The sequence below is a fragment of the Emiliania huxleyi genome (genome assembly GCF_000372725.1).
Source record: "Emiliania huxleyi CCMP1516 unplaced genomic scaffold EMIHUscaffold_321, whole genome shotgun sequence".
NCBI lineage: Eukaryota > Haptophyta > Isochrysidales > Noelaerhabdaceae > Emiliania > Emiliania huxleyi.
The window spans coordinates 108,304-122,036 of record NW_005199591.1 but is presented as its reverse complement, the minus strand read 5'-3'; the positions used below and the strand labels follow the sequence as shown (position 1 = coordinate 122,036).

Below are 13,733 nucleotides of genomic sequence, written 5' to 3'. Positions count from 1 at the left end.
CTGCACTCGCGGCGGTGCCTCCGCCGCCCTTTGCCCCCGCAGCCCTTCCACCCTCTACCTCTGGAGGCGCGGGCGGCGCTGCGGCCCGCGCCTTCGCCACGGCGATGCTGAAGCGGAGCGCCTCCCGCTGCTCCAACGCCGTGGGCGAGGCGTCGCCCGCCGCGACGAGAGCAGCGAGCGCCTCCGCCATCGCCGGCACAGCCTGAGGACGGGAGGAGGGCCGCCCCTCGCTCCTCTTGGTGGGGCGACGGGCCGCCTCACAGTGCGGTGCTCACCTCGGCGCACTCCGCGGCAGGCTGCGACAGGAGGAAGTCGAGCTGGTCCGGCGGGAAGCCTGGCGGAGCGCGGGCCCGCCAGCTCGTCGCAGCGTCGCTCTCCTCCGCTGACGGCGCGGCGGCAGCAGTGGCAGCCTGGCCATGCAGCCACTCCTGCTCGGCAGCGTCCTCTGCGGAAAGAGCCGGTGGCGCCTGGGCTTGCACCTCCGCCGGCGCCTTGCCCTTCTTTGCGCCCACCGCTCGAGGCTGGCGGAAGCGGAGCTCGAGGACCTCGCGCTGCTCCTGCGTGAGCGAGGCGAATCCACGCACCTCCTCGATCGAGGTGAGCTTCCGAGGCACGGGCCAGCACGCAGGGTGGTAGTAGTTCTTCCGCTCCCTATCGTCCTGATCGCGGTACACCTTCCCGACCCGCAGCGTGTCCTTGAGGATGAGCTGCCGGCACTTTTTGCACGTCGACCGCCCAGACTTGGCGAGCTCGACCACTTCGTAGGAGGTGGGCTCTGGCTCCATCATTTGGCTCCACTAGCAGGCTGGCTCGCTAGTCGCTCGCCGGGCCCGCGCCGCACCGCGCCTTTTGCGTTGTGGTTGATAGGCGGCACCTAGGCCCGTGATTTTCTTTTCTTTATTCGCTCTCCTCCTTAAGTTTTGACCCCCCACTAAACGCGCGAGGCGGTGGCGGCGGTGGTGCGGGGGATTGACAGGGGAGGCGGCGGGATTGACAGGGGATGGGGCGGCCACGAGCGGAGCGGCGGCGAGAGGGGGGGCGGCGGCGAGGCGCCAACGAGCGAGGAGCCCGCGCCATCAGAGGGACGCGCCGCTGCGAGATGGAGGGCGGCGGTGATGGAGGCAAGGCGCGAGGAGGCGGCGGCGGCGGCGGCGAGCCAGCGAGCGGACGGTTTTTATTTTTGCCGCTCACAAAATGACTTTTGGCGACCATACCACGACCATACTAGAAACTCGAGACACTTCCCTAACACTACAGGCGACGCGCCGCCTTGGCAGCCGAGAGGCGGTGGTGCATGGCTTTGAGGTACGCCTGGGGTAAGACGCGGTAGTCATCTTTGAACTCGGCAAACATGCTCTTCAGGGTAGTAAGGTTGATTAGCTTCGCTTCCCAAAAACGCATTCTTTGCAGCGGCGGAGGAGGCATTGCTGACACGGTTGCCATGCGAGGTGGATAACGCGGGCGCGTCCACCAGGGAAGCCCGCCTGCCCGCGGTGCAGGTCTCCCACCCTGTAGTCAGTAGTGTAGATGCACATGGCGGATGGGTCGTGGCAAGGATACGGTTGAAGTGCTCGAGGCCCCCGTCGTCTAGTGGTCATACTTTAGCCCGTGCCCCAAGCCGCAGTAGTCGCTTTGGTGCGTTGCGTGCGCAGTCCTTCTTGCCAAGACAGCCCCACCACCGTCCAGCTGGGCGACGTGAAGGCGGCACGCACGGCATCCATGTGAGAGCGCAGCGTCCCCTCTGAGTGAACCTGTAGGGATCCATTCCAGTATCTGCCACTGATTGATTGATTGCCACTGTGCATGTTGATGCTGTTCCCAAGACAGCCCCATTTGCTGCTTTTGCAACCGCAGACGCTCGATGGCGAGTGCCCCAGTAGCACCATTGCCACCCACTTGAGCGTAGTGCAGCCGTTCTTTGGGATGATGCACATGGCCAGCCTGTGCTCTGGCAGCAGCAAGATGCCCTCGCCTGATTTGGGGCTGGCCTCGTGCTTACCAAATGCGGCGGCTCCCAGTGACACGAGAGCATCAAGAGTGTGCGGAGGCGTCAGGCGGCCTCCGACGTCACCGCGGTTCATCGCGATAAGCTCCCCGACAATACTGCTGTTCGCATTGCCCGCCGAACCCCAACTCACTTGTGTGGCAAGCAACACTGCAAGAAGAAGCCTCGCGGGGTGCAAGTGAAGGAGGCCGACGCGCGGCGCAGAGTGCGCGGCGCTCGCCGCTGGAAGCTCCTTGATCGACGGCAGCTCAGCGGTTATACGAGCGGAGGGGTGTTCACGCGAGAACACAGTCGGCAACCCGTGCGCGCGGGGGACGGGGCACTCCCACAACGCACGAGGGCACATAATGGCTAACAGTTCATCATCTAGTCGTCGTACTTCGGCTGACAGAATTTCCGCATCGGTTAACGCAATGAAAGGTTCACTCAGCGACAGGCTGGGTTCATTCATGCCGGATTTGTTTGGCAGGTCAAGCTTGGATGAGCCAAGCTTGACAGCTCTCTCAGAAAAGTCTGTGGCTGACAGAATGTCGGCGGCAATGTCGAGTAGTCCTGAGCACTCCAGAATCACGGCGCTTCCTCTGTTCGTTCCAAAAGATATCGTAGAGGACACCGAGACGGCTTGTGACGTCAAGCGGCCCGTTGCCATCGGCCTCAAGATGTTCTCCGTGTCGAACATCCAGGACCTCAAGCAGACCTTCGAGGCTCAATTTGCACTTGACTTCCTATGGATGACGAAACCTGAGGAGACGTTCTTGCCGCGGCTTGGAATACTCAACTCAGACACCGATGTCATCGTACTTGATCGAGATAAGTCAGAGAGCCCTCAATGGCTGCAATCGACCGAGTCGCACCTGAGATCAAGTGAATCCCTCTCGGAGCATGGGTCCCTCCACTATATGATCATGCGGAAAGTCAAGACAGAGTTGACTTGCAACCTGGACTTCCACTGGTTCCCTTTTGATGTGCAGTATCTGCCAATTCGCGTCCGCGCTCTCAACACCAAGCTAATTGCTACCGACGGGCAGGCACTGGGAGTCGGTTCGGTGCCCCTCCGCCCGTATCGCTTTCTGTTCGGAGTGCAGCAGGGTCAGCAAGACGAGTGGCGGGTGACGTGCAGTCATGTCACATACATGGAGACGACCGAGGCGAGCACCAAGGCCTGGTGCGACGTCTGCTTTTACCTGGAGGCGTTGGCCATCAACCTCTTTGCCCTCCCATTCATGCTGTCGTGCGCGATCTTTGCCACTTCCATGATCCGCGAGACTTCGGGGAACGCCTCAACGTCGATCTCACGATCGTGCTCACGCTCATCGCCTTCAAGCTCATGGTCACCGAGATGGTGCCCAAGGCGTCGTACCTGAGTGCCGCCGAGTGGTATTTGAGCTGTTTCGGCGTGGCCACCTGCATGATCGCCGAACACTGGGGTTTCGCAGCCGCCATCGAGTTCGGAGCGGATGAGAAGTGGACACGGGAGGTGGATCTCTATGCTCACTTGTACAGCTTCTGCATCTTCGTAGCGTGCAACTTGGTGTTCGCGATCTACGTCGCGCGCCATCTGTCCACGGCGGGTTCGGATGCTGCGCGGCTCAAAGCGGTAAGGCGGGGCGGAGCAGTGGATCGGGTGTTCTGGGGCGAATTCGACCAGTCGCGCCTGTTTGGCTCGGCGAAGCACCCCCGAGAAAAGTCCAAATGCTTAGGGGACCCCTAGGCTTAAAAGGGTGGGCCCTGGGGCGCCTGCGGCTTAAACGGCTTAAAACTTGCCTAGGCAAGTTTTAAGAGCTGCTGGGCCGCCGATTCCTTAAACGGTCTTAAACGGTCAAACGACTCGGCAGCCTCCCCGCGCCCTTAAACGCGATCACACCATGAATGGTCTATACTCAAAACTTGCCGACGGGCGGCGAAAGCTCTTCGCTCGGCCCCGAGAGCGCTTCGCTCTCTGCCGCCCGCCCGCCCGCTCGCTCGCCCGCCCGCCCGCCAGCCTCCCCGCGCTTAAACGCTCTAAATGGCTCAAATGGCTCAGGTTGGGCGCGGTGTGCGATTCTCTTAAATGGTCTCTTAAATGGGAGCGGCAGCATGGGCCCAATCTCTTAAACGCACCGAGGCGGCTCTGTAGCCGCCAATCTCTTAAAAGGTCTTAAAAAAATCCGGCCCTCAGAACCCTAGGGGTCCCCTAAGTCCAAATGGGCCCAAATGCGCCAACTATCCACTTGGTTCGCAAGCGTATTGGAGCAATCGAGCATCTGACACCTGCGACTACATGCGACGTTCGAGGCGTGGTGTGGGTGATGCAAATGCAGACGTGCGAGGTGTGATCATGAGATGTGGTTGTCCGTGTACTCGCGGTGAGATTTCTCGTCTCCGGTCTCGTTCGGTTAGACGTTACACCACACCACCGACCACCAGACCACCGCGCACCGGCGACCGCGCGGGCGCGCCGTTGGCAGCCAAGGAGCAAAGCACGCGGCCCTGGCCAGCTGTGGTGTGGCTGGGAAGCCGTGCTAAAGTTGCGTGCCCGCACTAAAGATGCGGGACCCACACTAAATGTACTGCAGCTGCCCGCACCTAAAGTGAACTAAATGTGGCGCTAAGTTGGAGACAAAACACACTAAATATGTGCTAAATATGTGCTAAATATGTGCTAAATATGTGCTAAATATGTGCTAAATATGTGCTAAATATGTGCTAAATATGTACTAAATTTGCGCTAAATTCACTAAAGTTCATTCACACGCACTAAATTTAGACCCAGGCGCCCTCCTTCAAGCAAAGAAGGGGAGGGAGAGAGCGACGCGGCGAGCGCAGGCGGCGAGCGTGCACGTCGCCTGTGCGGCGTCTTGTTCACTCCCCTTTGAGCTACCTTTGTGCCCCCTTAGGGGCACCCCTCTCCTGCGCTGCGCGTATGGTCACCCCTCCCTTCCGCCGGGTTGTTTTCCCTTCCGCCCTGTTGTTTTGGATGCCCCGCTCCGAGAAAGCATGTCTCGCAGCTGCGAGAAAAGACCTTTCGCGTTTGGGTGTTACGACTGCACTCCGCAGCGCTCCAAGTCTCACTCAAACTGACACGGTTCAACACGGTGACAGTCTCGCACCAGCAGACTGGCATGGACTTTGGACTGGCACCACACTGCACACAGCACTCAAATGGCAAAGCATGGTTTCCTAAATCTCAGCTCTCTCTCTCAAAAGGGTACTGACTACTGTCTTCTCAATAACAAGGTCTATGAACACACACACTACGTCGTGGACCGCAAGCGACGCAAGACGCCTGCACCACCTACATTGTCTCGTCCGCCTCCGCCGCTGCGAGGGCCACGCGGCAATTTTGGACGCAGTAACCCTTCCCCCTCGACAGCAGCAGCGCGCCACTGCCGCCCGCCTCGCCGCCGCCGCCCACGCCCTTGACCCACCAACCGTCCGCACGCAGCGTCCCCACGCGGGGCTCCTCGCCCAGCGAAAAGTCGAGGCTCCCGCCGTCTGACAGCGTGCCGTGCACGCGCAGCGCCGCCTCGTCGCCCTCGAGGCTCCCTGCCACCTCGACCACCGCCCTGCCCCGCGGCCGCGCCGACGCCGGCGGCGGCGCCCCGCGTGGCTTCTCCGATCCCGGCACACCCGCCGTCGCCCCGGCCGGTGTCGCCACTGGTGCCGCCGCCGCCGCCGCCGCCGCTTCCGCCGCCAGCTGGAGTCGGTGACCGGCTGGCGGCTGGCTCTGCCCGGGCAGAGGCGCCGACGGAGACGCAACCCACTCGACGCTGTCGCTGAAGGAGGTGTCCGCAGTCACGACGACAAGCTCGCCTACCGCCAAGCGGGCAGAGTGACGCGTTGCGCGCCTCGGAAGTGGGCGCTGGGGAGCGCTCGCCTTGGGCGTGCGGCGCGCGGCAGCGCATCAGCACGGGCGCATCCCCGTGCGGCTGGTGGCCGCACACGAGTGTGTGAACGCCCTGCCGCAGCAGCCACGCCACCACCGCCGGCGCGGGGGGCGCGGGCTGGCCGTCCTCCAGGAAGGAGTCGTACACCACCTGAGAGCCAGTCGCGCCGCGTCTGGTCACGTCTGGCCCCGCCTCCCGCGCGCCCCCCCGGAAGGGCAGCGGGCTCACCGTCGGCGACTTGGCGCCTCCAGGCTGGCTCGCCATGCCATACGACATCAGCCTCCCGCCCGGCCGGTCGAAGAAGCCGTGCCCGAGCCGGTCCTCCCTCCCAGGCCACGTCGGCCCGGCGGCGGCGTCGCCGTCCGCGCACCACTCGTCGACCTCCGAAGCCGCGAAACGGTTCATCGCCTCCACCCACGCCACCACGCCCTCGCGCGCCCCCGCGCCCTCGCCGCCCTCACGGCCGGGCACCGACCCGACCGCGTCGGGCTTGAGGCCACCGTGCACGAAGAGCGTGCCGCCGATCAGCGCACAGAGCTGGCCCGCTTGCAGGAAGGAGCGCAGCGCGCCGCCCCGCTGCAGCGAGCCGGCGAAGCTGCGCAGCACGTCGCGGTCGCTCAGCGCGCCGCTCTCGACGCCGCGCGCCGCCGCAAGCTCGGACCTCCGGAGCTCGAAGGCGCGCGGCGAGCCCATGTTGTCGCTCAGCATCCACCGCAGCCTGCTCGAAGGCTCGTCGGCTAGAGGCGCGGCCTGCGCCGCCAGCCAGCCCGCAGGCGTCGCCGTCGCACCCGAGCGGCGCCAGTACACCCCCGGGTGCGCGGCGGCGGGGAGCCAGAGCGCGGAGGGCGGCGGCGCCAGCTCGGCCGTCAGGCGCATCTTGTTGATGTCGCGGTTGCCGAGCAGCAGGTGCACGCGGCTCGGGTGCCGGCGCTTGAGGCGGAGCAGGCTGTCGAGAAAGGCCAGGTCGCCGCCGCCCTTGTCGACGCTGTCGCCGCCAAAGACGAGGTGGCATCCAGGCCGCAGTGCTAGGTCGTCGAGCGCGCGGCCCGGCTCGAGGACCGCCGAGAGGCGGCAGTAGCTCTCCCAAAAGGCGGTGTCGCCCTCGACGTCGGTCACATAGCCCCATGTGGGCGCAGCGCGGCCGGTGGCGAGGCGTGCGGCGTGACGCAGAGTGCGAGGAGTCGCGACACAGGCGGCGGCGAAGCTGGAGAGGCGGCGGTGGCGCATGTAAACGCACGCACAAACTGCTGCTCGCCCAAACGGCGCTGTTTCCGGTTTTCTTCTTTTGCTGAAGTCAAAGATGTGTTCTCACCTTTCTACCTACCTACTGTTCTCTCTCGAGGTTCTCGAGGTGGATATCCTTTGGCCGCGTCGGGTCTTGTGAGCCTGTTTGTGTCTGTTCGTGCGTGTCGTCATCATCTGTCTAGCGTCCACCCATGCCGCGTTGGTTGGTGTCCAGTCCGAGCCTGGCTGTTCTTCACCTTTCTACCCACCTACCTACAAAGAATTTCAGAACGTAAAAGGGCACGAAACTGGCGCGCACTGGCCACTGCCCCTGCGCCCTGCCTGGCCTTTTGCAGGCCAGGTAGCGCAGTGAAATTCTTTTTTGTTTGTTTATTACCGCGGACCTAAGTCCTAACTGTCAGGAGACGGAACACGGAGGAGCTGTATAGGTCACTAGAGACCCACACCATCGCTACATCACCACAGCCACCAAGTCGGATACAAGTCGATGACAATGTGGTATGTGCGCGGCAGGACAAACCAAACATGAGACACGGTTACACAAGGACGGTCAGGCTACGGTCAGGAAGTAGGTTTGAGTTCACACTCTCCAACACTCCCCCATTGTCTCCGCAGTCTTCATGAATGAGGATGCGGCAGACAACAACAGCAGAGTGTGAATGTGTCTGAGCGTAGGTATGCCGGTTACCCGCCGGCGTCTCGCGGGGCTGGCTAAGCGTCCAACCTTGCGTCTTCGCGAAGGATGGTCTTGCTTGTTGGCAAGACTTGCGCGCTAAGATGATCCAGTGAAGGGGTCAAAGCGCGGCCGAGTGGGCGGAGAGAGAGAAAGGGGAGATAATGAACAGGAGCTCGTTGTGGAGCTCGGTCATGGCGCGCCGCGAGCTGCAATCCGGGCTGAGCGTCGCGGGGCGGCGGCTTGAGCGGGCGCGGCGGGCGCGGCGGGCGCGGGAGCGGCAGCGGGGGCGCCCCCTTGCGGCGCGGCGATTGGGCCGTTGGGAGGCCTCGCCGCGTTGACGCGGATGAGCGCATCAGGGACGTGAGGACGATCTTCAATGTCCCGAACGTTGATGTTGCGCCACGGGCCGCCGAGGACGGTGAAGGAGAGCTCGTCGAAGGAGACATCGGCTGTGTAGATGATGCGCCGGACGGCGGGGGTGTAGACGAGGTGCTTGGAGCGTCGAGGGTCGTGGCCGAGGTTGATGCCCTTGAGACGAGCGGGGGTAAGGTTGTGCCCGCGAAGCGACTCGGGGAGGACGCAGGTGAGTCGCAGAGCATGACCTTGAAGCGTTCGAGGCTGTACTCGCGAGGGTAGCCGATGGCGATCTGCATCGGTGACAGCCACCGAGGCTCAGCGCTGGTCCCCCTGTTCGTCTGCAGCAAGTTGTGGACGCGGGCGAACTGGTTGAAGAGGAAGGGCCAGAACTGAACGTGCTCCTTGTCCCCCCCAGCATGAACGAGAGCGGTGCGCGTGCATTTGAGGAGAGTCCCCCAGCAGCGCTCGGCGACGGCGTTCCCCTCGTGGATGTCGGGAGAAGAGAAAAAGTGCTGGATGGCGAGGACGGTGCAAAGTTCGTCGATCAGCTCGGACGTGAAGTAGCTGGCGTTGTCGGTGAGCCACTCGTCGATGATGCCAGGTCTGCGCGTCTTGGTGAGGAGATGAGCATGGTCACGGAGGAAAGCACGGACTGCGCCAAGGATTTCGGCGGAATCGCCCTTCTCCCCAGGAAGTAGACGGCGATGACGCCGGAGAAGTAATCGACGAAGTTGATGGCGTACACGAACTTGTGAACGCTCCAGGGCAGAAGCTTGATGGGGCCATTGAGGTCGGACGCGACTCGCTCACCAAAGTACGTGTAGACGCGACGGTTGGTTGGGTGACTCGGATGGCCCTTGCGGCGACGATTGAGGAGACACGCGTCGCAGATGCAACGATCACTGCCAGGGCGAAAAGCGTAACCTTTGTAGCGGAGTGCACCAACCACCCTGTCTCTGCTGAAGTGGCCCAAGCGGGCATGCCAGAGCAAGAAATCGTCGTCAGTCGGAGTGGAATACTCGTCGACGATCTTAAGCAGGGTGGTGTCGAGTGCATCGAAGACCTCGGGGACGGAGGTTCCGAGGACGGGTGCATCGATGGCGAAGGCGTCGGAGATGGCAGGCTCAGACTCAGGCGTCCAGACGGCAGAGACGCTCGTAGAGGCGCATTGGACTTCTTGCCAGAGGCGTTCGACAGCGGGACGGGCTAGCGCGAGGAGGCGAGACGAGGAAGAGACAGCAATGAGGTAGAGTGGCATTGCCACGTCGAACAGATGCCCAACACTCCCCCACGACGTGGTAATCGCCACACAAGGCAGAGAGGGCGTGTCGATCGTCGCGTGTTCATCGCGTACAGCTCCGGTCGTGTCGAGCGGCGACGTCGGAAGTAGCGGCGGCGAAAGGCAGGGTCCACATTCGGTGCGAGATCTTTGCGGCAACTGCCGTTGCAGCAGCCCGAGAGCTGGTAGCGGAAACAGCAGCTGCGATGGTGGTCCGTAGGCGAGGAGAACGGACCGGTAAGGAGAAGAAAGAGGGGATACTCGTGTCCACACAGCCGCAGTGCTGGCGGAGATGCGCTCTGTCGCAGAAGATCCGCAAGCACCCAAGTTGATGTTGCGGTTGTACTCATTCTGCTCAGCCTCCGAGCCAAGCAGTTGGCGGCCGCTGTGCCACCGTGCGCCGAGCCTCTGTGCCCAGCCAATCACCACGGCTCGCGCAGGTGCCCATGGTGCCAGCCAACGTATCGAGCGTAAGCCGGAAATGCTGTGCGGCAACACATCTCGCTTGTGTGCCGCACCAGCTCTCATGTCGGCCTCAGTGCCGCACTGCTCACTCCGTGCACTCACCGGTCGGTACCATGTCAGGAGACGGAACACGGAGGAGCTGTATAGGTCACTAGAGACCCACACCATCGCTACATCACCACAGCCACCAAGTCGGATACAAGTCGATGACAATGTGCGCGGCAGGACAAACCAAACATGAGACACGGTTACACAAGGACGGTCAGGCTACGGTCAGGAAGTAGGTTTGAGTTCACACTCTCCAACACTAACCTAACCTAACCGCGGAAATAGAACGAAATCACGCCAACACTGTTGGCCGCACGGGTCGACGACCTGCTCGCGAAGCCAAAGACGGTGCTAGAGAAGGCCAGCAAGGAGAGCCTGAAGCAGCTCTGTGAGGCCTTGCCATTGCGCGTGAAGCTTCCCTCGGGTGCAACCAACGCGAGCGTCGCAGAGGTGAGGAAGCATCTCGTAGCCCGGCTCCACGACGTCCGACCGCTGCAGCCGCAGCCGCAGCAGCGGGCGCAGCCGCAGCCGCAGCCGCCACGGCCGCCGCCACGGCCGCCGCCACGGGGGCGGCCATGCCGCAAGTATCGTCTCAACGACCCGCAGCACTTCAAGCGCTTTGCTCACCCAAGCGGAGCAAGAGCGACGGCAAGACCTGCTCGTGCTCGCGCTGCCAGTCGGCCGCGGAGGCGGCGCGCGTCGAGAGCGATCGGATTGCGGCCGAGGCTGCCGCCGCGGAGCCGGCGCACGCCAACGTCAGCAACTACACCGCCACGGAGGGACTGCAGAAGCTCGAGCAGGCGGAGATGGCGGTGACGGCGCAGAAGGCAAGGCACGGCGGCGACGAGGCCGCTGGGGCAAAGGCGCTTTACCAGCAGTCCAAGCTCAAGGTGGACGAGAAGCTTGAACAGTTTAAGGAGAGGGAGCACATCGAGGTGGCGCCCGTCTACCTCGGCGACATCCACCGGCCGGAGTACGCCAACCTGAAGCAGACGATCACGACCGGCAAGATGCAGCGCATGATCGAGAAGGAGTTTCACACCATGTTGGAGCGCACCTTCAAACACCACCCTCTCAAGGAGTACTTTGAGCCGCGCAGCGACGGCAAGCAGGGCTACCAGCCAAAGACGGTCTCGCAGGGCCTTGCCGGAAACCGGAAGGAGACGATGTTTGACATCGACCACGTGGTGCCGGACAACTGGGGCGGCATCAACCACCCGCGCAACATGCATAGTCTGAGGGTTAGGTTTCTGGAGCCTCGGGTGCTTTTACGCTTTTGATCGGGTCAGGGGAGAGTGCGACTTTTACCACTTTGGTCGTCTCGGAGCGCCCCACTGTGTGCATTTTTCAAAAAAATTCTTCGGCGCTGCGCGCCCCGGGTCGTGCAGTAAGTACTAGCTGTCGTCCCGCAAACGGCAAAGTAGTTCCCGCACACTATGGCTAGAAAAATGCTGCCGCTCGCCTCGAAAGCGCCCGCCGGTGTGTGTCCAAACATTTGGATTGCGCCGCGGGCGCCGCCGGAGAGTAGAATGTCCAAAATTTTCGCGCGCCTGCGGCGCGCGACTTTTACCATTTTGCCCCGGGCGGGCCCACTTTTGTCGTTTTGCCCCAACTCTACGCCTAGGCGTGCTTTTAGCGTTTTGATCCAAATCGGCCGAACTTTTAGGATACCCTCAGACTATGGCAACATGGTGTCGGCAGATCTGGCAAGTGGGTAGGAGCTGGGTGGAGGCGATTGGCGAGTTTGGGTACTACATGCGCGACTGGTGGCTACTCAACCCTGAGTACCGATGTGCACACACACAAGATACACACGTTTACATGCATGCCCAATTGGCCGGCCAAATACACACCATCCACCATGTCTGGCTGCGGCAGACGACTTTCTGGACGACCGCGAGGCGGCGCAGTTCGTGCAGGAGCACGCGACGAGCAACGAGAGCATGGCTTATGATTCGCTTCTCGTCGGCGCACAAAGAACCGACTTGCTGCGCATGCTACTCCTCAAATACCGCGGTGGGGTCTACGCCGATCTCGACGCGAAGCTGCTCGCTCCGCTCCGCACCATCGTCCCACCACGCGCTTCGTCCGTGAACGGTCGGTTTTGGTGCGCAAGCAAGCCTGCGATCTCGCATTCCATCCGTACGCACGTGCACGTTCACGCGCACGTGCACGTGCAACGGCAGCATGGGGAGGTCCACTTGCCGCCCACTCACTTTACGGCGGATCCGCACAGGTCGTCGGAGATGCTCGCATACGAGCCGATGCACCCCTTTCTCCTCCGCGCCGCGGAGATGATCACGGCCGGTGTGCTGAGGCAGGTGCTGCTGCACAGGGAGGGCGACCCGGCGAGGTGCAATGCCCCGGCGACGTGCGTGATCTACGTCACTGGCCCGGTCATATACCGGGGGGCAGTCGATGCGGAGCTCGCCGCCAACGGGTGCGGTTATCGCGGATCGCGCCACTTCCGGCACTGCCGCGCCAGCGAGGCCATCCGCCGGACACACGTGTGCCGCTCCGACAACGGCACCGTCTACCTGCCGTGGATATGCGGTGTCGTACGGCACTTTGATTGCCGCAACAACAACAGGGGCTGCGCAGGCCCGGCGTGCCACATGAAGATGTACTCCTCGGGCTACCAGAGCGCGAAACACCGCGCCTGCCTGCCTGGCCACTATATGTACGCGCAGAACTTCTTCAACTTGTCAGTTCTCCGCGACGGCCGCGCGACCGCCGCACGACCGCTGCGCCGCTGCCAAAACGAATATTCATCACACGCCGAGTGCAAGGCAGAACGCAAGGAGCTAGCTGCACGCGCAGGGACACAGGCGATGTTACCCTAGGGACGCAAGGATGACACGCACACGCTCACTCACACTTTAAAGTTGTGATGGAATCGCCGGGCCCGACAACCTCAACGCCGCACACCTCCAAGCAGGTGACGAAAACTCAATCCTCGGCCTCGCTCCGTCCACGGCAGTAAGCTAAGATGTTCTTCACATTCTGGACTGTGGCCACAGCGGGGTTGCCAACGTCGCCCGAGAGCCAAACCTGTGATTGCGGTACACGCCGGCCGCCAGGTAAATTGCCGTGTTGTCGCCGGCCACCTTTAGCGCATTCATGATGCTTCGACGCCTTCTTCGAGCACGGCCAAAGACGTCATACCCGGGTATGCACTTGTGGTGAAAGGCGGTGACGACAGGCGAATTGTGCACGGTGCTAACCGCTAAACCCCCAACCCCAGTAGGAGCGCTGCTCTCCAGTCTCCAGGCTTCAGTCGCAAAGAGATGCATGCATGCCGCCGAAGGCCCGAAGGGAGGCGCTGTCGAGGTTCGTCTCGCGCGGCGCCGGTTGAGCTTGAGGGACACCGTCACCGACGAATGCGTTGGACTTTTCCCACACTTGCCCGGAGCGGACAAGGGACCAAAAAAACCCGCTGCGCACGCGCAGCGGACGGCGGTACGGGCACGGTGCAGACTGCACTCGCAGTAGTTTGCAGGAGGCTCTCAAAAGGATTGAGGTGTCGTTCTAGTAAGAAACGTTCAACACACTCGGTGCACTCGGTGTCGAAACACCTCTCCGACGCGCTCGACTATAGTCTAGGCACTTGATGCAGCTAGCAACGGGCGCCGGTTGAGCTTGAGGGACACCGGTTGATCCCTGATCCCTCGGCCACATTTGCCCGAAGCGGACAAGGGTCAAAAAACCCGCTGCGCACGCGCAGCGGACGGCGGTACGGGCACGGTCGCTAGCACGGACCAACGGTCGACGGTGCAGACTGCACTCTGCAGT

General features: G+C 62.4%; 8 protein-coding genes across 8 annotated transcripts; 3 read left to right on the top strand and 5 right to left on the bottom strand.

The window, feature by feature from the left end:
* Positions 1-58: 58 nt before the first annotated feature.
* EMIHUDRAFT_117094 (hypothetical protein) lies at positions 59-788 on the bottom strand (the record flags this gene model as incomplete). The annotated part of the gene is made up of 2 exons (XM_005773953.1): positions 59-202; positions 276-788. Coding segments are annotated over 2 exons (657 nt in total), but the record flags the coding sequence as incomplete, so codon positions are not given.
* Positions 789-1,171: 383 nt separating this feature from the next.
* Positions 1,172-2,456, bottom strand: EMIHUDRAFT_458330 (hypothetical protein; the record flags this gene model as incomplete). Its single annotated transcript, XM_005773952.1, has 2 exons — positions 1,172-2,237; positions 2,385-2,456. 2 exons carry the CDS (start codon positions 2,454-2,456, stop codon positions 1,602-1,604), a joined length of 708 nt encoding a protein of 235 aa, XP_005774009.1. The 3' UTR covers positions 1,172-1,601.
* Positions 2,457-2,532: 76 nt separating this feature from the next.
* EMIHUDRAFT_241030 (hypothetical protein) lies at positions 2,533-3,716 on the top strand (the record flags this gene model as incomplete). The annotated part of the gene is made up of 2 exons (XM_005773951.1): positions 2,533-3,094; positions 3,271-3,716. The coding sequence occupies 2 exons, from the start codon at positions 2,533-2,535 to the stop codon at positions 3,714-3,716; spliced, it is 1,008 nt and encodes a 335-aa protein (XP_005774008.1).
* Positions 3,717-5,406: 1,690 nt separating this feature from the next.
* EMIHUDRAFT_444427 (hypothetical protein) lies at positions 5,407-6,157 on the bottom strand (the record flags this gene model as incomplete). The annotated part of the gene is made up of 3 exons (XM_005773950.1): positions 5,407-5,797; positions 5,862-6,021; positions 6,100-6,157. Coding segments are annotated over 3 exons (609 nt in total), but the record flags the coding sequence as incomplete, so codon positions are not given.
* Positions 6,158-6,279: 122 nt separating this feature from the next.
* On the bottom strand, positions 6,280-7,107 carry EMIHUDRAFT_368672 (hypothetical protein; the record flags this gene model as incomplete). Its single annotated transcript, XM_005773949.1, has 1 exon — positions 6,280-7,107. A coding segment is annotated over exon 1 (770 nt), but the record flags the coding sequence as incomplete, so codon positions are not given.
* Positions 7,108-7,800: 693 nt separating this feature from the next.
* On the bottom strand, positions 7,801-9,407 carry EMIHUDRAFT_241028 (hypothetical protein; the record flags this gene model as incomplete). Its single annotated transcript, XM_005773948.1, has 4 exons — positions 7,801-7,827; positions 8,180-8,320; positions 8,395-8,733; positions 8,799-9,407. 4 exons carry the CDS (start codon positions 9,405-9,407, stop codon positions 7,801-7,803), a joined length of 1,116 nt encoding a protein of 371 aa, XP_005774005.1.
* Positions 9,408-10,130: 723 nt separating this feature from the next.
* On the top strand, positions 10,131-11,337 carry EMIHUDRAFT_458328 (hypothetical protein; the record flags this gene model as incomplete). Its single annotated transcript, XM_005773947.1, has 3 exons — positions 10,131-10,154; positions 10,227-10,424; positions 10,619-11,337. 3 exons carry the CDS (start codon positions 10,131-10,133, stop codon positions 11,219-11,221), a joined length of 825 nt encoding a protein of 274 aa, XP_005774004.1. The 3' UTR covers positions 11,222-11,337.
* Positions 11,338-11,621: 284 nt separating this feature from the next.
* On the top strand, positions 11,622-12,784 carry EMIHUDRAFT_241026 (hypothetical protein; the record flags this gene model as incomplete). The annotated part of the gene is made up of 3 exons (XM_005773946.1): positions 11,622-11,733; positions 11,820-12,048; positions 12,178-12,784. 3 exons carry the CDS (start codon positions 11,622-11,624, stop codon positions 12,782-12,784), a joined length of 948 nt encoding a protein of 315 aa, XP_005774003.1.
* Between the last annotated feature and the right edge of the window lie 949 nt (positions 12,785-13,733).